The following is a 25,354-nucleotide window of genomic DNA, read 5'->3' as shown; positions in this document are numbered from 1 at the left end:
TGGTCGAATAACATCAGCTCAAAGAGAGACCTAAAGAGAAAAAAAAAATACAATTAGCTTTAATAGGCCTGTAATACTTGTCATCCATGACTTATCATATGTTACTATTAATCACAATTGATTTCACTAAACAAGAGTGATTGTATTCTAATTTGTATTTTTGAATTTAATCAATTAATCTAATTGATGTACTTATTTAATATATATTACCCTCCATAGAATATTTTGAAGTCAAAGTCAATAAACTATCACTTTAATTCACTACCTCTTATCCTTGAGTACTCAATTTAATTACATGATTATTATTTGTACTCTGTAAAAAGTCATCTCACTATGTATGTTAGGTTTTATAAATTGGTTTTATTAGATGTACAAAAGTTTACTTGTAACCCTTTTTATCTTTCTCAAGTATCAAGGTGAAGAATGTAAGTGAAAAGAGGTTTTTGGTGCTTTCTCATCAGATGGCCGTCAGGACGGGCTCATGACGAAACTCAGTGAAAAGCTCTCGGCTTTCTCGTTAGATGGGCCTCAGGATGGGCTCATGACAGGACTCACTGAAGAGCTCTCGGCTTTCTTGTCAGATGGGCGTTAGGACGGGCTCAAGACGAGACTCTATGATTTGCTCTCGACTACGCCATTGGATGGCAGGTCAAAATAGAAGTGAGGAGACTTTAGTTGTTGCTCTCTGTCAACCTCGTTGGAGGGAGCACCAAAATGTGTACGTGACGGGACTAAGTTGTTGCTCCTTGTCAACCCCTTTGGATCGGGTGTTAGAACGTGGACGTGATGGGAATGCAAAGGTTTTACTCTCTATGTCATGACGCGATTCATTTTCCATTAATACAGAAGAATTGCATTCCTCGTTGGATGCCCGTCATGACGGAAAGAACAATTTCTTACGTAACTTGCTTTTCTTGGTTTTCTTCGACAATTTCTCCTCCCATTGCTCTTGGAAATGCTTTGGACGTGTTTACATAAGTGTTCTAGAATTATCCGGCACTCGGACATCGCTTGGGCATCACTTTAAAGTCATTGGACCACTTAGGAATGACTTTCCCATTCAAAGCCCGTTAAGATGTGCTCTTAACACGTTGGCAGTGAGTTTGTAGCACCCCAGATTTTTAAAGTCTTATTTTAGAGATATTAAATTGATGCTATGATTATAGTAATATTCATATTAGGTAATGACATTTACTTTGAGGTTGAGATATTTATTGATGATATTAGGTAATAATATTTATTCTTGAGGAACTTATTAGATCTTATGAATATTATTGGAATGAATATTGATTTGAGGTTATTATATCATGATGATGATTTTATATTGATTATTTTATTGGGAGATTTAAGAGATATGATAATTGATGATCGATTGGTATAATTTGGAGTATGATTGTAATAATTGGTGAAATAATAGGAAAGTAAATGGAATGTAGAAATAGTATAGGGTTGGTAGAATAGTGTAGGGTTGGTGGAATAGTATAGGGTTGGTGAAATAGTAAAGGGTTGGTGGAATAGTGTAGGGTTGGTGGAATAGTGTAGGGTTGGTGAAATAGTAAAGGGTTGGTGGAATAGTGTAGGGTTGGTGAAATAGTATTTGATTTTCTCCTATAAATAGAGCTCTTCTCCTTCAGTATTTTCACCACTCATCTCCTCTCCCATCTCTTGCATATATTCTTCATTCTTCCGCTTTTTACTCGGTCTTTCTTCTTTCTAAGAGTGTTTACTCAGAACCGAGAGAGAAAGGGCGAGACCAAGCGCTACAAGAAAGAAAGAACACAAGAGAAACCGAGAGTGAGATGGGAAATTTAAGACAGAGAGCTGAAGAGGAAGAAAGAGAGTTTAGGCGAGAGAGAGAGAGAGAGAGAGAGAGAAAGTCAGTGAAGGGATTGTTATGGGTATGGACCAACTGCAGCAGAACGGGTTTCAAGTAATTACCTTTGATGATCCATTCATGTAATCCACTGTAAGTATTCTTACTTACTGAGTATGATATTGATATCCAATAATACGGATTTTTGTGGTTTTATAACTTGTCTAGCATTTTGCTATATATATGATTCAACAATGATTTATATTATCGGAAATCAATTGACTCACTACTTCACAGTTTTTGTAGTGTTTGCAGGAATGGAAAATCAAGGTAATTATGCAGTTGTGATTAGAGATTCATATTGAGATGTACAGAGATTCCAAGTTGGTTAAGTTTTGTCTAGAGTTTAGACTGTCGGATAGATTTGTATAAATGCCTTGTACGACATAGCCTTGGGTATTTTTGTATAAAGAAAAGTATTTTTAACAGTATTTTTTTGTATTGATAAATTACAGTTTTTCCGCTATATGAGATGAGGTTGTTACAATAATGGTATCAGAGCCACCTAGTAACACCAGGTCATGTGGTATTGAAGCACTGCATGACGTGGACCTGACGAGGACGTCAGGAGTTTAAGAGGCCCATATTGGGAAGATGAGAAGAAGCCCACATTGAGTGGGTAGTTTATAGAGATAGTCATGGGTGCTAAGTCCCACATTGCCTAGTTACTAGGTGAAACTGGGCTAGAAATATTGGGATGTTACAAATGGTATCAAAACATTACCCAGCCTGAGATGGTGGGAGTTTGCACAAGCCTATGAGGGTCGCTAGTGGACACACGTTGGTGATGCCAAAAGTGGGTTATATTATAATGGTGTCAGTTAAGACACAATGAAATGTATAAGGGCCAAAAGTAAGGGCCGAAGAAATTCCCTGAGGATTGCCAACGGTGACACTGGTGCCCAAGAAGAGTGCTTGTAGAGTCTCACATCGCCTGGGTATGGAATATGTTATGATATTTATTTATGAACAGATTGAATTTAAAAATATTTATAGTAACTTGAGTAAGTTATGGTTCAAGTGTGATTTGTTTTTAATTTGGGTTGCTCAATTTGAAGATAGGTGGCAATTTATGGGCTTTAATTTCGAGGACGAAATTCTAATAAGGAGGGAAGATTGTAGCACCCCAGATTTTTAAAGTCTTATTTTAGAGATATTAAATTGATGCTATGATTATAGTAATATTCATATTAGGTAATGACATTTACTTTGAGGTTGAGATATTTATTGATGATATTAGGTAATAATATTTATTCTTGAGGAACTTATTAGATCTTATGAATATTATTGGAATGAATATTGATTTGAGGTTATTATATCATGATGATGATTTTATATTGATTATTTTATTGGGAGATTTAAGAGATATGATAATTGATGATCGATTGGTATAATTTGGAGTATGATTGTAATAATTGGTGAAATAATAGGATAGTAAATGGAAGGTAGAAATAGTATAGGGTTGGTAGAATAGTGTAGGGTTGGTGAAATAGTAAAGGGTTGGTGGAATAGTGTAGGGTTGGTGGAATAGTGTAGGGTTGGTGAAATAGTAAAGGGTTGGTGGAATAGTGTAGGGTTGGTGAAATAGTATTTGATTTTCTCCTATAAATAGAGCTCTTCTCCTTCAGTATTTTCACCACTCATCTCCTCTCCCATCTCTTGCATATATTCTTCCTTCTTCCGCTTTTTACTCGGTCTTTCTTCTTTCTAAGAGTGTTTACTCAGAACCGAGAGAGAAAGGGCGAGACCAAGCGCTACAAGAAAGAAAGAACACAAGAGAAACCGAGAGTGAGATGGGAAATTTAAGACAGAGAGCTGAAGAGGAAGAAAGAGAGTTTAGGCGAGAGAGAGAGAGAGAGAGAGAGAGAAAGTCAGTGAAGGGATTGTTATGGGTATGGACCAACTGCAGCAGAACGGGTTTCAAGTAATTACCTTTGATGATCCATTCATGTAATCCACTGTAAGTATTCTTACTTACTGAGTATGATATTGATATCCAATAATACGGATTTTTGTGGTTTTATAACTTGTCTAGCATTTTGCTATATATATGATTCAACAATGATTTATATTATCGGAAATCAATTGACTCACTACTTCACAGTTTTTGTAGTGTTTGCAGGAATGGAAAATCAAGGTAATTATGCAGTTGTGATTAGAGATTCATATTGAGATGTACAGAGATTCCAAGTTGGTTAAGTTTTGTCTAGAGTTTAGACTGTCGGATAGATTTGTATAAATGCCTTGTACGACATAGCCTTGGGTATTTTTGTATAAAGAAAAGTATTTTTAACAGTATTTTTTTGTATTGATAAATTACAGTTTTTCCGCATATATGAGATTAGATCGTTACAGAGTTACTGCCCAATTCTCGTCTTAATGGAACTGTATTCCTGTTAAGACTCGATTGGATTCTGCAAAACTTTGTGAGCTTTCACCTAGTAAAAATCCGAATTGGAAGATGATCATTTGGGACAAAGTGGTAGATCACGGAAAGTGGTTTTCAACACTGTTAAGTTTGCTTCATTTGGAGTTCGGGAGAAGAAGTTATGGTCAAGATACCTTTACTGGTTTGTTTTCCTAAATGGCTTTTCAGCTTATTTTCAATTTTTCCCTTTCTCTTCCTACGTAGCAAAGATGATATTCATTTGTGAAATTTAGACATCCAAGCATGAAAATTCAAAGAGAGAGTCTCTAGAAAAGACTGATTACTTCTCTATTTTTATCCAAGAGGGATTGGGTTGAAAAACATCAATGTTTTCCACCTCTTCATGTTTGTGAAGTTTTCTTCTATGCTTTACTAGGAATGTACCATGTGGGTTTTCTAAAAAACTTGAAGCTCTCTACCACTTGAGGCTTTTGTTTGTTGATTTCAAACCACACCATACACATTGTTCAACTGCAAAAAGTCTATCGGTGGGTCGGTAATGGATGCACTCCATGAAGATGGTTAGCTAGGAGGCAAGCAAGTGAGCTTCTTGTTCTTATAAAGTCTAGAGACTTGCTAGGGTTTGTGAGCATTTTCTACTGTCTGTAATATGGTTCTTAATTTGTATAGTGATTTTTCATGTTTGACTGCCCCCGAGTGGTTTTTCTCTTTGATATGTTCAAAGGGTTTTTCACTTCGTCAACAAATCTTTGTGTTGTGGATGTGCGATTGATTTTGTGGTTGTGATATTTTAAATACCGTATTACTATTTATTTCTTTATATATATTGCTTGCGATTGTTTGATTTGGGAGTAGAATAAAACTCTCATGTATAACGCCCTATGATATCAATTAATTGATAATTGACTCATTGGCTCACTACCCAACCTTATTTCTCTCAGAACAAGATTCAAGGATCTCATCCTCTTCGAAGAGAGAGACTACGGTGGAAGACTTTGAGACCACAACCATAATAACTAGAGTGAAACTAAAAGCATCATAACATAGATAGATCTCCAATTGTATCGGATAGAGACTAGTCATCAAAATATATACATATCATTACTAACTGTTCTTAATAAACAAAGGCCTTAGTAATCTATCTTTTGGTTAAGTTTATCTTGTTTAGGTTTTGTTTTCTTTTATTTGCAATTCAAAAATCAAATCTTTTTTGGAATTAGGTTAAGATTCAATTAGTTTAGATATAAATTTTATTTTCATAAACACAATTCCCTATGGGATCGACCTCACACTTGCAAGCTTTAATTGCAAACGATTCGTGCACTTGCAAGTACAATTAAAATTTCACAACATAAGGCGATCCTCCTATGTGTTAGTATTCATGTATGTCTCGTGGATCATCACAAAGTATGTGTAGGTCCTCATATCTATGTCACTAACTTGTAATTTAATGTAGTTATATATAGGTTCGCAATTCCAAAATAGTATAAACAACTAGTTAGACGGGCTTAAGTGAAACATAACATTTTTAGTATTTTGTCTTCATATTAGTTAGTCAATAGGTTTACCCTTACATAATTTAATATATTTTGTTTGATTTGATCATTTGCAGATAATCGTTAATTGACGTACTTGCCTTGTTAGGTTGGGTACGTATTGAACACCAAATGCTGGCTTTTTGTATACTATAATTGCTAAGCGAACCACTTGTTTCTATGTTATTGATTATATATATGGTACAATTTGTGTTTACTCTTTAAGATGTGATATGGAGATTATGAGTTTTGCACTATCGTTTTGATATGGATCGAAATTATTGGTTTCGGATTTGACTTTGGATTTAAATATGTATTATGAGTTTTACCCTACAATTAGGTAAAATAGATTGTAAAAATATTGTGCTTTTTGCAGGGTTTATTTGGAACTTGAGATTGTATGGTTAATGCTCTTAATTAATATTGTTCATGCTGAGGTTTTGGTTTTAGAGTAAGAGTTTTGAAGTAAATTATAATATTGTAATTTATTGGGAGCAATTGAGATTGTATGTAAGTAACATTTTGATTTAAATCTATATTATGAGATTGTATGTGAGTATTAAATGTATGATCGTATAGTATTGAATTTAGATTTGTTATCAGGTTTTCCAGAATATTGGACAAAAAAAAAAAAAAAATTAGAACACAAATTAAAAGGTATATGGGGAAAAAGGGGGTCCTTTGCCACGTGGGCACCCCCTTCTCTAAAAGGAGGCGCTTGCACAGTGCCAAATGCACATTCTCAATTTAGAAATACTTGGCGTAAAATGCCCCATTTTGGATGCGTTCTTCACTGTACAAGCGTATCTAAATTGAAATCTAGTCGCTATAATTTGAGATGTGCGCCAAGTGCCCCTATTCAAGCGTTTCTAAATCAATTGGGTTTTTTTTTTTTTTTTGGCTAAAAAGCCCCAAATAACCAAGTCACTAAACTCTATTTTTTCTTGTAGTGTATCTTTGAAAAATAATTCTTAGGCCAGGATCTTAATAAGATTCAATGGCCCCCTAGAGCCCATCTCGAACTAGTCTTTGAATCATTAATGGATCAACAAGCTCAAGTCTCATAGGCAATATATAGGCAATATATAGGCTTTGTATAGGCTTTGTACTTTTGAAAAATAATTCTTACACCAGGATCTTAATAAGATTTAATGGGCCCCCTAGAGCCCTCCCCGAACTAGTCTTTGAATCATTAATGGATCAACAAACTCAAGTCTCATAGGCAATATATAGGCAATATATAGGCTTTGTATAGGCTTTGTACTTTTGAAAAATAATTCTTAATGGGCCCCCTAGAGCCCATCCCGAACTTGTCTTTGAATCATTAATGGATCAACAAACTCAAGTCTCATAGGCAATATATAGGCAATATATAGGCTTTGTATAGGCTTTGTACTTTTGAAAAATAATTCTTACACTAGGATCTTAATAAGATTTAATGGGCCCCCTAGAGCCCATCCCGAACTAGTCTTTGAATCATTAATGGATCAACAAACTCAAGTCTCATAGGCAGTATATAGGCTTTGTTTGTTCAAAGGATAAACATTTTAAAATAAAAGATTCTAAAACAGATGTTTGCATAAATCATAATAATCAGACTAAAAGCAATGAAATCTGAATTGAAAAACAATTTTTTATTGCTTTGGCATATTTACAAGAATATCAATAAAACCACAAAAAATTACTTGTTTGTTTAAATAAAATACATAGTCTAAAAACTAAATGATTTAAAATAAAACAACCATGCAATCTTCATTTCATCTTCAAACTTCAACGTCCATATTTTCTTTTCTTAGTTTTATGGTTTCCTGGAACTCCTTCAATTCAATTGAATACAGGAAAATTTCTCATCCAATGTCCATTTTCCTTGTAATAAAAATTTGAGTTGGGTTGAAAAATTTAGAGTCGAGTGTAAAAGACTCCCGAACATAAACTCAAAAAATAATAAGAAGGGAAAAATCTCATACCCCTCAAATTACCACCCAATTGATAATGTTTCTCCAAACTTTCAATTGTGACAAAGTTCCTTACAAACTATCAAAAATTGGCGTTGTCCTCCCAAGTTGGTAGTTTGAGAAGATATTGTCGCAATTGAAAGTTTAGGAGGACATTATCAATTAAGTGATAATTTGAAGGGTACGTTGACTTTTCCCTAATAAAAAAAAATAAAAACAATTGATTACCCGTTTATGCATGCCGGCAATAAGTCGTGAAAACACAGCCCAACGTTTTGCCTGAATGGATGCCTTCCTTGCTACTCTTGAATTCGGTATGTTGATTTCTTTCTTAACGGTATAAAAGCTGGATCCATGGAGTAATACCAAGATAACGCTTGTAAGTTCAAAATTAAAATCGAATTGAAATTTAATTAAAAACCTATATTCCTAAAAGCAAATTGCTCTTTTTTTTGTTTTGTTTTGTTTTGTTTTTAATCGATTTGGGAGAATATATCCACAATATTTAAAGGTTGACTTGGTTCCTATTCCACAAGTTGCAATGTGGACATAAAACGCCTCTCTTATGCATATATCATCAGAAGTATCGAGTTGTATAGGTTCAATGGACACGAGTTGCAGCCGCATTGCTTGCTGTTCCATGCTGGTTGCAATTCTTGACTTGTCCATTATATTCTTTAGAAACAACCATATTCATCATAACAGGAGTGTTGCTGTGTTTGGATGCCTGCAACTTATTGCAATTTTTGACTTCTCCACTATATTCATCATATTAAGCAATAGTCATCACAAGATATATAATATAATATAACCTTTTCGGATGTGATTTTTCCCCAACTCAACTCTCTCCATCTCAAAGGATCGGTGAAATATATATATATATATATATATATATATATATATATATATATATATATTTTATTTTAAAATAAGTGACAACCGTTGTTCGATCAGAATTAATTGTGATAAACAGCACAGTAATCGCCCTGAAAAAGCAAAATCCTTGTATGGGATAGTGTTGGGTTTAGCTTAAAAAAGTGGTGTAACATGAGACTTGATTATGCATTGGGACATCAAATTCAAAAAAAATCTTATAAAATTTGATTACTTGAGAAGGGCGAATTGTTCGAAAACTATACCAATAATTAGACCCTACATATATTTTACTATTTCATTTGAACCCGAAAATAACCGGTTAGTTATAATAGATGCGTATTTTTGTCTCCTAAAAAAAGTAAAAAGACAAAAATATATCTCCACTATAATTAATCCGATATTCTCGGATTCAAGTGGATTCTATTATGAAAAAGAGAGCTGCTGCTATACGGTCTTGGCAAAAAGCATGGGTTTGTTGCCCACCAATCAACACGTGACACGTCACCAATACAAGAAAAAATGCAAAAAATTAAAGTAGGAACAAAACATATGAGAGCAGCCAAAGGGGAGGAGCTAGGCCACGTGAGCAGCCACAAGGGGAGGAGCTGGGGTGGCCGGCGAGCAACCCCAGCCATGGGGTGGACGCGCCGGTCACCCCCAGGCCACGGTGTGGCCGGCGCGGCCACCCCATGGCCACGGGGTGGCTCGCTGGCCACCCCAGGCCATATGGGGTGGCTCGCGCGGCCACCCCCAGGCCACAGGGTGGCCCGCGCGGCCACTCCCAGGCCACAGGGTGGCCGGCGCGGCCACCCCATGGTGGCTGGGGTGGCGCGGGTGGAAGCGGCGTTTTTTGGTGGCGGCGTCAGGCGGAGTTGGGCGGCAGGTGAATGTGAGAGGAATAATATGGTGTTTTGTTCTCATTTTGAATTTGTGTACTAAGATGAGGTGTCAACTTATGAGTGGTGGGCAGAAAACCCCCCCTTTTTGCCTTGACCGAATAGACGTTATTCCCTATGAAAAATTGATTACTAATTAGTGACCCATACAGAATTGAAAGTAATAGGTGAAAACAAGCCTAAACAGAGAAAAAGTGGAGTGACTGTGACACAGGAGTTGGTGATGCAACCAAGAGAAGACTAGAGGAAGCAGCAAAACGTGAGGAGGATTAGGTAGGCAACGGGGTTGGTGCACAAGTCCACAAGTCAGCAACACACGGCTGAGCCTCCGGTGGGGTCAAAAGTGGGGGTAGGTAATTCAAACGGTTGCCTAAAGACTTGTAGGTAATTAATTCTACAAGTCTTTTTAAGTCTTATATAGTGGTGGCTACCAAACTGAGTGAGAGCACAAGAGAAAACCCATCTTCTTCATCACAAGATTTCGATTCCACATCGAGCGCTTAGCCATGGCAGAAGTAGACAACAAGCAAGTCATATTCAAAGGGTACATAGAGAGAACCCCAGCAGAGACAGACATGGAAATCAAGGTTAGCAAGATTAAGCTGGAGGCTCCAAAAGGGTCGGGAGCTTTTCTGGTCAAGAATCTCTACCTCTCTTGTGACCCTTACATGAGAGGCCGTATGCGTGATTTCCATGACTCTTATATCCCTTCCTTTGTGCCCGGTCAGGTAAACCCCCCATCCATTTTGGAAATTCGCGCTTTTGCGATTGTTATGATGTTCTTCTTAAAGGAAAATGGATGCAAATTAATCTACCCTGTTCACTTTTCTTTTGAAATTCTTTCATCTACTAATCATTGGCACACCATAGTTTATCAGCCTTTATCCAAGAAAGCATGCTAGTCAACCCTCTAAAATCACCCCAAGTAGTAGCAATTTTTGTAGCAATCAATTATAGTTTGATCATATTTCTCATATTAATCCTTGTAAGTAGGATTTCGGTAGCAATAGCTATTGTTTCTACTATATGACTTGCGCCACAATAATTTTGTTATTCAAAATGATGTGTTTTGATGAAGCCCTTCGAAGGATTTGGCGTATCCAAAGTTATAGATTCCGATAATCCAAATTTCAAACCTGGCGATTTAGTTTCTGGGATTACTGGCTGGGAAGAATACAGCTTGATTCACAGAACTGAACAATTGAGGAAAATTCAGCCAGATGATGATATTCCTCTCTCGTACCATGTTGGACTTCTTGGTATGATTCTTTCTGGGATTGTTTCTCTTTCACCCCAACTTACATAAAAACATATTTCATTTTTTCCAATTAAGTTAACAATGAATCTTTTAGTATCAATCATGCTTTAACCTTTACTATGCCATAAAGTTCCCTGAAACAGTTGACAATCTTACTAGTTTGTTGTGTATAACTCTGTACTTTGTCCGATTTCAATATTATCTCCATGTAAACTGTAAGCATTTAAGATTGTGAAGAGTTTGTGTGGTATAATCGCTAATGATTTCACATCAGAATATTTGGCATCTCAAAAAGGGAGTATGGTCTAATCTTTCTGAAGGGTATTATTCACTACTGTTTTTTATAGACTTGTAAAGGTATACTTAGAAAGGTTTTGATCATTAGCCATTCTATCTAGTCATTCAAGTGATTGGTTCGTTAGGCGCTTGTTGACTCATTATTCTTGTCCACGAATATGACTTAAATGCATGATTGTAACGCTTATGCTACTTTATTCTAATTAAGGGCATATTACATATTTGTTCATTGGATAAAGCATGACATACTTATTTTCTGCATATGTTAGTGAAGCACTAGTGCCTTGTGCATGGTTCTTGTTCCAGAATGGAATCCTATGGCTCTGACTATTAGTGGAATCCTAAAGGACCTAAAGGGCAACCTAAAGGGCAAATATCCACCTCTCTTAATATTGTCAGTCCCATTTCAACAGTCATAAATGATCTGTTCTAAACAGAAATAATTCAATTGCTGAACATGACATACATTATATGAATGAACTTTAATATTTTTTATTTTATGGAAGGATTAACATCAAATTTCCAAAGGTTTTTGCATCATTGGTCCATTTCTAAACCTTGTAGCTTCAATCTCAATGCTCCTATTCTGCAGTATAAAACATCCATGGCTTTTCTTCTATCCGATTTTTTTTCTACCTTTTAGGCTGAAAGAAAGGTTGGGGAGAGTGGGCGGAATGTTAAGGTTCAAATCAGCCCTTGGTATTGATTAGGAGAAAACAATAGCAAACTTATTTTGGAATGATAAATCACCATTGATCCTAAAACGTAATCTTACACGAATAGGTGAATTAATCATTTAATCATCATTTTAACCTCACACTCGGGGTCCAGACTTTTTTTAAATAAGTAGGGCTCAACACTCAAAATTTTCAACTTAAATAGAGGTAATCAGTGGAGAAGACTCAAACTCAGGCTGCTACTCTTGTACTATGATATTATCAATACTCTCAAAAGCTTAAGTTTATGAGAAATGAGAATTTAATTCTACAGCAATTATTAACAAAAAAAAAAAACTCTGTTCAATCAAGGAAGAAGTTATTTGCTCACTTTGTTGACGCTGTTGAAACCACTTCCATTAGTTGATTAGACGATTCTCGAGTTTGTTGTGTATAACTCTGCACTTTGTTAATCAAAAAGCTTTACCTTTTCTTTTTTTTCTTTGGCTGATGTCAATCAATATGCGAATAAGTTATCTTTCAGTAAGATTGTGCTTTAGTCATCTAAAGCAGTCACTAAAGCAGAAGTTATTTTATACAGGTATGCCAGGTTTTACTTCGTATGCAGGATTCTTTGAGGTCTGTACCCCAAAGAAAGGGGAGTATGTCTTTGTTTCTGCGGCTTCTGGAGCGGTTGGTCAGCTTGTTGGCCAACTTGCTAAGTTGCATGGTTGCTATGTAGTTGGAAGTGCTGGCACAAGCCAAAAGGTGAGTCTCTTTATTTTAATTGTAATTGCTATTTTTCTTTTGATTCATTTTGTGACTCATCTTTTATCTCTGGAAGATTGTTTAAACAATATTTTTTTTACGACTTTTCTGTGTATGAGTTGGACTTTTTGTTGTTTAGTTAATCAACTCTGACAAGTAAAATAACTTAAATGGGCCATACCAGATTGATCTTCTGAAGAATAAGCTTGGATTCGATGAAGCTTTTAACTACAAGGAAGAAAAAGATCTTGATGCAGCATTGAAAAGGTTAATTATGAGCTTTTTGAGGATGGAGTATGATAAGGAAGTTTCATCTTTTCGTTTTCTCCTTGAAATAAGTTGCAAATTTCTTACTCTTTTCCTTGGCTGACTCGTGTATCAGGTACTTTCCGCAAGGCATTGACATATACTTTGATAATGTGGGTGGGGAAATGCTCGATGCAGCGCTTGTAAACATGAGGATTCATGGCCGAGTTGCCGTTTGTGGGGTGGTGTCCCAGCAGGATTTGTCAAAGCCTCGAGGGATTTACAACTGGTTGAATCTCATAACCAAGCGCATCAGGGTACAGGGATTCCTGCAACACGATTACTTGCACTTGTACCCAAGCTTCTTGGAACATGTCATCGGTCATTACAAGCAAGGAAAAATTGTTTTCATCGAAGACATGAATGAAGGCTTGGAAAGTGCTCCAGCTGCCTTTGTCGGCTTGTTTTATGGCAAAAATGTTGGTAAGCAGGTCATTCGTGTAGCCCATGAATGATTATTGCTAATGTGGTCATCAATCTTCCATGACTGTTTAAATGGATAATTTGAAATAAAAATTCGGATCATTACTGAGTGAATGTTCTTGGTTGTCTTTTGTTTATTATTGGTGCCACCCACTCGGCCCAGTCACAATATATATATTGGAATATTTCAATTATGGAGAGAGGGGAGGGAGCGGGTAAGGCTTAAAATGGGATAAGGATCCACTCCCACTTTTTAAGCGAAAAGAAGATGAGTTATTTCATAGTTAATATTTTATTTTATTGCATCTTCAAAGAACTTGAGAAAAGTTCTGTAACACTTCACTTAATTGACACACAATATTGTCTGTTTTTGGCTCTTCTGGACTAGACTTTTCAGAAGGTCATCCATCTTGGTACCAATCATAATAGATGACATATATGATGCGATTAAGTTTAATCAAATTAAGAAAATGATTAAATCGGAATTTCTCTAATTGGAATTAAAATCGGATTTGATTAAATTTTGGATTCTGTACACGTCTCAGTATTTGGATCTTTACTTTCAGCTCAAGTATCGGATTGAGGTGAAACTAGCGGCATTGGAAATCTAATTCAAAATACTACAAATCATTGTGAAATAAGATTTTCCTAATTCAGACATTTGTTATGCCAAAATCATCACGCAATATAAGGAGGAAAATTTGGACGAATCGTATTCCGATTTGTACTATGATTTCTTCCTAATTGGACTAGGAGACTGAAGCACGATTTTTCTAGGATTTCTAAGGCTTATAGGATTTGTTTTGCACCCTATAAATATGCTTCTAAGCCTTGAAGAGGAGTGTGCTTAATTTTAGACAAAAAATGTCTTCTTGGAGGCTTGAAGAGTTGAAGAGAAGATGAACATAGCAAGAGGCCATTCTAGCACCACCATGAGCGGCTAAATTCGTAATAGAGTATTAATGCAGCTTTTTCCAAGTAACAATGATTTAATTGAATTTTAATTTATGAATTTTCTATATGCATGACGGTTGTATAACTTAGAATTTTGGTTTTAAAGTTTATATTCAATCATTATTAATTTTTTCTCTAGTCTTATAAAACTTTTTATCTTGATTGAATTCAATCATTCATATTTTTTGTGATTACATGAATGATTGTTATACAACGGTTTTAATTGACACATGATCAAAAGGGTTTGATAGGTCATGCCTTGGAAAGGCGAATTACTCTACACCCTAGGTTAGTGTAATTTAGGTAGATAATTCGTATGACCCAAATATGAGTTATGCTAATCCCTTGATTGCGTATAACTAATTAAGCGATTTGATTGTCCATACCTAGGGAAGACGGACTGTACCTTATGCAAAACTTCGAGCCAATCGTATTAATGGGTGCTACGAAATGATTCGAGTTCGTTTGCCCCCCAACGTTGACGACTCAACGATAAATTTTTTTAGAAGTTTAGTAGCCCCGATCCCGCATGAACGACTCAAAGCTCTTCATGCCACCCGTTGACAGGATCGCCGTGAGGTTTTTGTACAATCTCGTAAAATTTCGGCCAATCAAATGAAGTTGAATTTTCAAAACTAGGACCAAAGCCCATGAGACTAACCAAATGCTCTGGTAGCGATACGTACAAACCCAGAATCATTTGGGACGAAAATTTATGAGCTTTTATAAAACTTTGAGGCGATCATGTTAATAGGTGCCACAAAGTGATTCGAGTTCGTTTGCCCCCCGTTATTGACGGCTGAACGACAACTTTTTTTGGAAGTTCAGCAGCTCCGATCCCAAGCGAATGGCTCGAATTACTTCGTGCCACCCGTTGACAGGATCGCTTCTAGGTTTTGTACAATCTCGTAAAATTTCGGGCCAATCGAATGAAGTTGAATTTTTTTAAAAAAAGACCAAAGCCCATGAGCCAAACCAAATGCTCAAGTAGCAATACGTACAACTAGAAATCATTTGCCAAGAAAATTTACGAGCGTGTGTAAAACTTAAAGGTGATCATGCCAACGGGTGCCACGAAGTGATTCGAGTTCGTTTGCCCCCCGATATTGAAGATTGAACGACATCTTTTTTTGGAAGTTCGGTAGCCCCGATCCCGTGCAAACGACTCGAATCACTTCATGCCACACGTTGACGAGATGGCCTCGAGGTTTTGTAAAATCTCGTAAAATTTCGGGCCAATTAGATAAAGTTGAATTTTCAAAACTAGGACCAAAGCCCAAGGGCCTAACTAAATGCTCTAGTAGCGATACGTACAACTTGGAATCATTTGGGAAGAAACTTTACCAGCTTGTATAAAACTTTGAGGTGATAATGTCGATGGATGCCACAAAGTGATTCGAGCACATTTGCATCCCAAAGTTGACGACTGAACAACAAATTTTTTTGGAAGTTCGATAGCCACGATCCCGCGTGAATGACTCGAATCTTTTTGTGCCACTCGTTGATAGAATCGCCTCGATGTTTTGTACAATCTCATCAAATTTTGGGCCAATTTAATGAAGTTGAATTTTAAAAACTAGGACCAAAGCCCATGGGCCTAACTAAATGCTCTAGTAGCGATACATGCTACCCAAAATCATTTGGGACGAAAAATTTACGAGCTTTTATAAAACTTTAAGGCGATCATGTTAACAGGTGCCACGAAATAATTCGAGTTCGTTTACCCTCCGATATTGACAACTAAAATACAACTTTTTTCTGGAAGTTCTTTAGCCCCGATCCAGTGTGAATGGCTCAAATCACTTCTTGCCGCCTGTTGACAGGATAATCTTGAAGTTTTGTATAATCTCATAAAATTTCGGGCTAGTCAAATGAAGTTGAATTTTCAAAACAAGGACCAAATCCCATGCGCCTGACCAAATGCTTTGGTAGTGATACGTACAACCTAAAATCATTTCAACGAAAATTTACGAGCTTGTATAAAACTTTGAGGCGATCATCTCGATGGGTACTACGAAATGATTCGAGAGTTCATTTGTCCTCTAATGTTGACAACTGAATGACAACTTTTTTCTAAATGTTCAGTAGCCCTGATCCCGAGCGAACAACTTGAATCTCTTCATGTCACCCATTGACAAGATCACCCATAAAAATTAAAAAAAAAAAAAAAAAAATAGATACCGAAAAGAAAAGAAGAATCCGGTTTTCACTTTTTGGTGGAAAATTAAAGCACGTGCAAGAAAGAGACACAGGATTTTGAAAACTACGTGGCCTAAAGACAGTCAATATCGTGTGCTTGCCCAGAACAAGAAAGAGAAAAGAAAAACAAAGAGTGTTGTTTCTTCTCTCTCTCCGTCTCTCTAAAACGAGGAGTTACTCATGGCGGCTGTGTCACGGTGCCCAGCACCGGTGCAGACTGAGAAGCTGAAGCCATGCTTGAGAGTGGATTTGGGACATAGGTTTTCAAGAAGCTTGGATTTTGGGCATTTGAGAGCACCCAAGTGGAGGAGGACTTTTGAGTTCAGGAAGCTGGAGGTCTCTGCCGCTACCAATAACAATGCAGTGTCTCTGAGCGAGTCCGCACCTCTCCTGACTCGGTCCAAGTGAGTTTCTGATCTATCCTCTCTCTTATTTACGCTTGCTGTTTTCTGGGTTTGCTTAAACCTGTGTGTATGAAGCTTTTCTTTTTACAGATTAATATTTGTGTGCATTTGGTTCAATGAGGGTGGCTTTTTGTTCCTGGTTGTGGTAGTTCTAAGAGGGTTTTGTTTTGTTCATTTGTTGGATTTAGTGTTTGTATGGAACTGTTCTATTGCTATATTTTATTTATTAAATAATGGTTTATTTTAATTGCCCCCCTTCCCAATTGGAATTTGGCTTGTATAATTTGGTTGTACAAAGTTGTTCCTTTTCTGCAAAGGGATTTGTGGTTAGTTGTTTTGAAGCAATTAATACTGGAACTCGATGGCCTGGTAAATTCTCATTATCTTGGTTCTAGAAATTCAATGTAAGAGGGCTAATGTAACTGAGATTAAATGTAACATCGTCCACAGGGTAAAAGTGAAACTCTACATTGGGAGGTCTCTATTCATAATCATGACTTATTTGGCCACTTAATGTTATAAGGTGCTGGGTATTTGTGAAGCCAAGCAATGTAGTTGTAGTGATTAGGTAATGCAAGGACACTTAGATGGACTGCTGGGAAGTCAGAAGTAATAGAATTGATCAGGAATACCTGTGTGTGTGTATATATATATATATATATACACACATATGTACAGTGGCGAAGCCAGAATTTTTGTTGACAGGGGCAAACATGTCAACCAATGGCAGAACTACATGCCATGGTGCCTTGGGGGCCATGTTTTCCACAATTTTATTTTTAAAAAATACCCCTATAACTCTTCAAAAATTAAATTTTTACCCGCTCAAATTTTTAATTTTCTTACTTTTACCCTGACAAACTTCAAATGCTAATTCTGCCTCGAATGCCAACATGCCCCTTTTTCTCTAATTTGGTTTTTCACAAAGAGAGGAGCGGGATACTGGGTTTGTGCAAAAATTTGGCGAATTATATATTATTTCTAATGAACTTTTGGCCAAACAGGAATAATTTACTCATTTCAGAAAAGTTTCATCATACACTTTACATGCAAATTTCAAAAACCAAGAGTAGCATAGAAATGAAGTTTTTGACTAAATTTCTGATGGAATGTCATGAAAATGATAAGAAAATAGTATAATTGATGGAATGGATGTAATGTTTTGGATGGATTAGTAAAGTAAAATGGTTGAATGCATGTAATTTAGAGTAAAAATCAAACTTGAACTTATTCGTGGAGACACCCTCCAAGAAAGAAGAGAAAATCAGAATTATGAATTATTTCTTATTGTTTTTCCAATATATGAATTATTTCTCATGGAGTCATGGGCCTCTTTATACACTACGTTATTGTCTTTACAATCGGTGGCCTAAGGTTCATATAAATAAATCTAGAAATTTCCAGCTCATAAAACTTTTCACCCAGTTTGCCTCTTCATATATTCCCTACGTGGCAATCTCCTTATCTAAACGTAATCAGCACATAACTCTTCTCCTCCAACCGCGTATCCTTGTCTTCTCCTCCCATCTTCTTTTCAATCTACCACTCTCTCATTCAAACGTCTCTTCGTCTTCTCTCATCTCTCTCTCTTTTTTTTTTTTTTTTCTTTGTCTTCTCCCATGTCTTCTTCCAAGCTTTACCATTCCTATGTCTTCAATAATGTTCAGAGAGAGTGAAGAAGGGAAGAGGCAAGAGGCAAGAGGAGAGAAACAACTCTAAGGGTGGGCAATTAGGGAAGCCAGGGCCACTTTACCTGGGTTAAGAAAAAAATTTAGCAGGCGAGAGGGGCATTATCAACCCCTGCTGGCTTCGTCCCTGTATATATTTGTATTTTAATGCTAATGAACATTGAAGAATAAGGGACCATTTATGCAACTGAAACTTCAGTAAAACTTTGGCTATATAGAATTATGATTAAAGAGCAAGAATGATTGGGTAACAAAAATTCTCTTGAACTTCATATGGTTATTAAGTATTAACATAAATCTATTTATGTTTTATTTGATAGGAATAAATGCAAAATTGTTCTCGGTGGTTGGGCTCAATTACAAATCACTCTATGTGGTATAACAAATAATTTATAGGTTCCTATAGTTAGCCTAAATTATAAATCACTCTCTGTGGTATAAAAAATAATTTATAGGTCCTCAGGGTAGGCTAAAATAACAGTTTACTCCTTAAAATCAATTTTCGTTAAGTAACTTAACAGAATCCGTTACTTTGTCATGTCATATTGCTACAATAAATTAACCTAATCTCTTCTATACCCAAAATTGTATTTCGTGCATAACCCTCCCTCATTTTCATCTTCCTCGCCATGATTTGGGAGCATTTTACAAGAATTTGACAGTCACATTTTATGAAGCGGCTAAGGAAGGTGAAGATGAGGGAGGGTTACACACGGGGTAAAATTTTGGAGATACAAGAGATTATGTTAATTTACTGTAACAGTATGATGTGGAATGAGGGTTGATGTAATCTTAGCTGGTGTCGTAAAATGAAGTGAAAAATTCTAATTGTCATTTTTGAAAATAAGAAATTAATAAAAACACGTGTCATGTTTTTATTGGGTATGACATGGTAAAATGACATATTTTGTTAATTTACTTAATGAAAATTGATTGGAGTAAACTGTTATTTTAGCATACTTTGATGACCTATAAATTATTTTTTATATCATTGAGAGTTTTTTGTAATTTAGACCAACTACAAGGATCTATAAATTATTTGTTATACCACATGGAGTAATTTGTAATTTAGACCAACTATAGGGACCAATTTTGCATTTATCCCTATTTGATATTATCATTTACTGAGAAAAAAAGTTATTCATTATATTTTTTTTGATAAGTAAAAAAGATGTATTAAACAAAGCGCAGAGGGGCACAACCCTAGTACACAGGGAGTATACAAGAGAGCGACTAAGAAGGAGAAAATAAAGAAGAAAACATAAAAAGGAAGTCAGGGAAGCTGATCACTAAGGGTGCTAGCCAACCAGCAGTCCAAGTGAAGAGGGTGTACAAGAAATAGTGTATAAGGTCGTCAATATTCCTAGATGAGTCCTCGAAACATCTAGCATTTCTCTCAATCTAAATGCACCACATAAGGCAAAGAGGAACCATCTTCCACACAACGGCACTACGAGAATTGCCACCCGCCCACCAAGAAGCAGACAACCCCCTGACGCTACCAGGCATCACCCAACACAAACCAAACCGAGAGAAAATGGCATTCCACAAGATACGCGCAACCCCACAATGAAGAAAGAGATGGTCAACTGACTCCCCATCCGATTCACACATGCAACAACGGTTTATCACAACAATACCTCTCTTTCGAACTATCCAAGGTTAGAGTCTTCCCAAGCGCGGCCGTCCAAGCCAAAAAAGCCACTTTTTTAAGGAACCTTGGTGCGCCATAAACTCTTCCAAGGGAAAGGGGAAGGATCTTTAGAGGCAAGGATCCTGTAAAAAGATCTAACCTCAAATTTTCCTTTACGTGAAGAGATTCACCACATCCTATTCTCCCCTACCCCACGCATCAAGTGCGAATGCAAGAGAGTGTAAAACGAGGCCAAGGCCTCCACTTCCCAATCATGAACCCTGCGAATAAAGGAAACATTCCACTGCACGGAGCCATTTGTACACTCCCTGTTATCCGCAATAGACGCATCCTTATTGGTGGCAATATTGGAAAGACCAAGAAAAGCATCCTTGAGAGACATGTCACCGCACCAGATATCCTCCCAAAACCTGATATTGGACCCAAATCCAGGGACCAATCTAATGTGATAATGAAACGACCTCCACCCCTTGCTTATGTACTTCCATAACCCCACCCCATGCGAACCACTAGGAACCCTAGAATGCCAACCACCCCAAACCGCACCATACTTTGCCACCAGGATCTTTCTCCACCAAGCCTCTTTCTCATGAGCAAATCTTCACAACTATTTCCCCAACAAAGCTTTATTCATCAAACGCATATTTCGGATCCCTAAACCTCCCTTAGAGATCGGAGAACATACCTTGTTCCAACTGATCAGATGGAACTTAAACTCATCGTTGATCCCACCCCATAAGAAATCACGTTGAATCTTCTCCATACGCTTCGCCACAAAAGCAGGAATAGGAAACAGAGACAAGAAATAAGTGGGAAGATTGGATAAGGTGCTCTTGATGAGAGTAATCCTCCCCCCTTTAGACAAATACAAGCATTTCCATGGGGCCAGCCTTCTGGCATACTTCTCCAACATGTCCTCCCAACTGGCCTTGACCTTAAACGGGGCCCCCAAAGGGAGACCCAAGTATTTCAAAGGCATAGAAGTTGAACCACAGCCAAGAATGCCAACCAGAATGCCCATATTATTCATACTACCAACAGGGACCAAGACAGATTTAGCCAAATTCACCTTTAACCCAGAAACGGCTTCAATGCAAACAAGTAAAGCGCCAATGTTTCTAACTTGACTAAGATCTGCCCCACAGAAAACCAAAGTGTCATCAGCAAAGAGAAGGTGAGAGACAATAACCCGATCTGACTCTCTACTTCCCACAGAAAAACGAGACCCCTGTTTATCGAGGCATTGATCATCCTACTAAACGCCTCCATGACTAGAACAAACAAGAAAGGAGAAAGTGGGTCTCCTTGCCTTACTCCCCGTGAGCTATCAAAGAAACCGGAAGAAGATCCGTTGATCAAAACCAAGAATCGCACAGACGAAATACAATGTTCAATCCAGGAACACCATTTCTCTTCAAAACTGCACCTTCTCAGTAAGTAAAGTAGAAACTTCCAATTCATATGATCATAGGCCTTTTCCATATCCAATTTGCACAACAAGCCCGGTTCCCCTGATCTGATTCGGCTATCCAAACATTCATTGGCAATGAGAACTGAGTCCAAGATTTGCCTACCTTTAACAAAAGCATTCTGGGGTTTATAGATGACCCTATCCATCACTTTCTTCATTCTGTTGGCTAAGACCTTTGCCACAATCTTATAAGTCCCTCCCACAAGGCTAATCGGACGAAAATCCTTAATATCGGAAGCTCCATGTACCTTCGGAATGAGAGAGATGAACGTAGCATTAAGGCTTTTTTCAAATTTACCTTGCTCATGGAACTCCACAAAAACCGCCATAATGTCCACCTTAATCACATCCCAGCAATCCTGGAAAAAAGCCATAGAAAAGCCATTCGGGCCTGGCGCCTTGTCCCTATCCATACCTTTCACCACCTCCCACACGTCTCTTTCCTCGAAAGGAACTTCCAACCTAGAGGCCTCACCAATATTCAATATATCAAAATCATGATCGTCCAGCCTCGGTCTCCAGTTGAGGCTCTCTGAAAAAAGAGACTCGTAGAAACTTGTAACGTGGTTGCTAATGACCCCTTGATCTGAAGTAGTAGAGCCACCCACAGTCAGGGACTCAATAGAATTATGTCTTCTATTTGCATTAGCAATCTGATGGAAAAATTTAGTGCATTTATCTCCCTCTTTCAACCAACGAATCCTAGATTTTTGCCTCCAGCTAATTTCCTCATGTAAGAGAAGAGTCTCCAATTCTTTGGCTAACAACCTCTTCCTCTTAATTTCATCAGCGGATAACCCTCTCTCTTCCTCCACCCTATCAAGAGCCTTTATATCATCCATATGGGCCTTAATGCTCCCTCCCACGTTGCCAAATTCCTGGTCATTCCATCTCTTAATATCCCCCTTAAGAGCTTGTATTTTTTTTGCCAGAATAAAACTCGGAGTACCATGGAAATGGTAAGACTCCCACCAACTTCTTACTTTGTCCACAAAATCCTCCGCTTTAAGCCACATATTCTCGAACTTGAAAGGTCTTTTGCCTCCCAAGAAGCAACTACAATCAAGAATAATAGTTGCATGATCCGAACACACCTGAAGCATCCTCTTTTGTCGAGCGTCCCATTCCGGAGAGACTAGGAATCGGTTTAGCCGTGACCAGGAATGGTTGTTAGACCAAGTAGAGACCCTCCCAGCTAACGGGAAATCCATAAGACCCTGCTCCGATATAAAATCTGCAAAATCCCTCATCGCGGTCCGAGAATAAGCCTCCCCGGATCTTTCACTAGGAAACAAAGTAGCGTTGAAATCCCCACCAATACACCAAGGCAAATCCCACCAACTCATAAGGCCCACCAGTTCCTCCCAAAGGAGACGCTTGATGTTAGCTCTATTAGGGCCATACACCCCCGCAAAAGCCCAAGCAAAACCATCATCGACGTTTCTGAAGGAGCAAGCCGCCACAAAACTGCCCAAAGCCACCTCAACCTTCGTAACTACTCTTCTATCCCACAACACCAAAATGCCACCCGAAGCCCCTCTAGAAGGGACATAGCACCACTCCACATAAGGACACTCCCACAAACTCCTCACAAAATTGTTTGTGCCAAAGTCCACCTTTGTCTCTTGAAAACACACTATATCCATCTTCCAATTTCTAAGCAGATTTCTAACCCTCAGCCTTTTATCCCTTACATTCAAACCCCTCACATTCCAAGAAAGAATCTTTGGCTTAATTAAATAATCCGATTAGCCCTCCCCTTTTTGCAGTCCCTCAAAGAACTTCCATTATGCACCTCATAATTAACGGAGGAATTAAGGTTATTGAGCTCTCTCTTACCTTTTTTTCCCGTATGTGCTTCCATGGCCACTCCCTCTTTCAATGCCTCTCCCGCATCCTTACCATTGTCCTCATTATCAGCCATAATGAGCCCAAAAGCCTCCTCCAACTTCCCAGCTTCTCCATCACAAGAGACACCCACGAGCTTGCTAAATTGAGTAACAAACTCTACCGTAATAGGCTCCTGATCCTCAATTGGAACCAAGGCTAAGGAGTCTGGAACTAATGACTCACCCTGTGAACTGCGGTCCTTATCTCCAGAATAAGCTTTTCCCAAAGAGCAAAAGCTCTCATTACAAACGCTAACCATAGCCCCCTTCCACCTCAATGAGTTGTCCACTCCTGGCAGATCCCACTTCTCCAGACCCGAAGGAATCTCCCCCTGCAAATCGATCGGCTTCTGTCCAGCACCATTACTCTCCCCCAAATCCTTACCCGTCTTCTTCTGACTCATGTCCGGCAGCTCCCATCTTTCAAAACCTGGAGGAAGCTCTCCCTGAAAATCACTCCATTCCTTTTACGATAGCTTCGCCGGCTGGACCAGCTTGACATTAACCAACTGGCCTGAGCCCCCTCCCTCCCCCTTATCAATCCCCCTCCCAAACTTCCCCCCTGCCAGCAAAACTTCCGGCTGCCCCAAAGTTGGCATCTTCAGCTTCGCACGAACACCGGCAGCTGACCCAGAAGGTGCCGACAGAGCAACACAAGTCGAAACCTCTCTTCGATCCCCTACCGGAAGAATCGTTGGCTCCTTACCTAGAATACCCAGGCCTGCATCGCACACCCACGTCGACGCCGAAGCTGGTGCGACCGGTCCGATCGCCGAAGAGAGCACAACAACTTTATCGGCGCCCAGAGCGCCTTCCCTTGCCGCAACCTCCATCGTCGACCCCTTCACTGTCGGCGTAACCATCATCGGCGCCTTTGCCGGCGACACAAAAAGTGCCGGAAAATCTAAGTTTGTGAAAATCAGAGAAGGCTGATGCCCAGTGTTGAAAGATGAAGCACCCATATCCCCCGCCTTACCCGCTACCTTTCTGCTGTAAAATTTTAGAACCTTATTGGGTCCAAGTCCCGCAACAGAGGCCTTTTCCTTCTGACCTGCCGAAGTCTTGGGTTGGACCATGGGCTGATTCCTAGGCAGTCCACTAGGTTGGGCCACCTGGGACATTTCCAAAAAGTTTTTAGGCCCAAGAGAGCCAGACCCACAAGTACAAGTGCAACGAACACCTATCCCTTCGAGACAATTCCTGATTTCCTCCTATAACTTTAACAGGGAAATCTTCAACTTTTCCTTCTCCCCCGCACACACGCAACCCTGACCATACATTCCAGAAGCATGCTCCTCACAGACTTTCTCCTCGTAACTTGAAGTCTTCTTCTACAATACCTCACAGCTAGCACCACTGTTCAATGTATACCTAACCGCCGGACCCTTCGCCAGAGCAGCCACCTGAACCTCACGACCAGCATGGCAGTCAGCAAGAGAGCTTGGCCCGGACAATTTGCTGATCCCTGCATTACCTCCTAACAGCCATTTGGGAACTCTCGCAATCGGTTCTGCATAAGACCCAAACGGTTCCTTCACCTGCTTCGATGAGGAAAGCAAGACCTCTGAAAAGCTCCTTCTCTGTTTCCTTGTCACTGCCTTCCTTGCTTCCCCAATGAATGGTTGAACAAAATCAATGGCAATCCGCAACTCTGACTGAAGCTGGTCCCAGCCCTTCCTGTGCCTACCCTCTAGCACCATAACTCTACCTCGCCTATCTCTACCATCAAACTCCTCTAAAACCAGAAAGCTCCCATGCCTATTGAAACATTTCTGGGCTAACGCACGTGGAAAACTATGAGTAGATTCATCCCAAAATACCCTTGAATCCTCCACCGCCATCAGCTTATTAAAGATATTTACT

The 25,354-nt window shown here is 38.5% G+C and overlaps 2 protein-coding genes across 3 annotated transcripts in view; both read left to right on the top strand.

The window, feature by feature from the left end:
* The first annotated feature begins 9,803 nt into the window (after positions 1 to 9,803).
* Positions 9,804 to 13,346, top strand: LOC132170727 (Zinc-binding dehydrogenase family protein). The gene is made up of 5 exons (XM_059581811.2): positions 9,804 to 10,252; positions 10,603 to 10,783; positions 12,337 to 12,503; positions 12,688 to 12,770; positions 12,886 to 13,346. Exons 1-5 carry the CDS (start codon positions 10,031 to 10,033, stop codon positions 13,262 to 13,264), a joined length of 1,032 nt encoding a protein of 343 aa, XP_059437794.1. The 5' UTR covers positions 9,804 to 10,030; the 3' UTR covers positions 13,265 to 13,346.
* Positions 13,347 to 16,495: 3,149 nt separating this feature from the next.
* Positions 16,496 to 25,354, top strand: part of VAT1 (VALINE-TOLERANT 1) — a 44,373-nt gene continuing 35,514 nt past the window's right edge. For both annotated transcript variants that reach the window (XM_059584143.2, XM_059584144.2), the window contains exon 1: positions 16,496 to 16,789. In XM_059584143.2, the coding sequence (XP_059440126.1) occupies positions 16,566 to 16,789 (224 nt within the window). In that variant the 5' untranslated portion in view covers positions 16,496 to 16,565. The remainder of the gene's footprint in view (positions 16,790 to 25,354) is intronic.

This window comes from Corylus avellana, chromosome 1 (assembly GCF_965113065.1).
Source record: "Corylus avellana chromosome 1, dhCorAvel1.hap1.2, whole genome shotgun sequence".
In the NCBI taxonomy this organism is placed as follows: domain Eukaryota; kingdom Viridiplantae; phylum Streptophyta; class Magnoliopsida; order Fagales; family Betulaceae; genus Corylus; species Corylus avellana.
The sequence above is the reverse complement of the archived record's forward strand: the minus strand, read 5'-3'. Positions and strand labels throughout refer to the sequence as shown.

What these genes read in the sequence shown, in the direction of transcription:
- LOC132170727 (XM_059581811.2), top strand. Translation starts at nt 10,031, where the DNA reads ATGGCAGAAGTAGACAACAAGCAAGTCATATTCAAAGGGTACATAGAG. An exon ending in GTACCATGTTGGACTTCTTG is followed by an intron (nt 10,784 to 12,336) that starts GTATGATTCTTT and finishes TATTTTATACAG; the next exon opens with GTATGCCAGGTTTTACTTCG. An exon ending in GTGCTGGCACAAGCCAAAAG is followed by an intron (nt 12,504 to 12,687) that starts GTGAGTCTCTTT and finishes GGGCCATACCAG; the next exon opens with ATTGATCTTCTGAAGAATAA.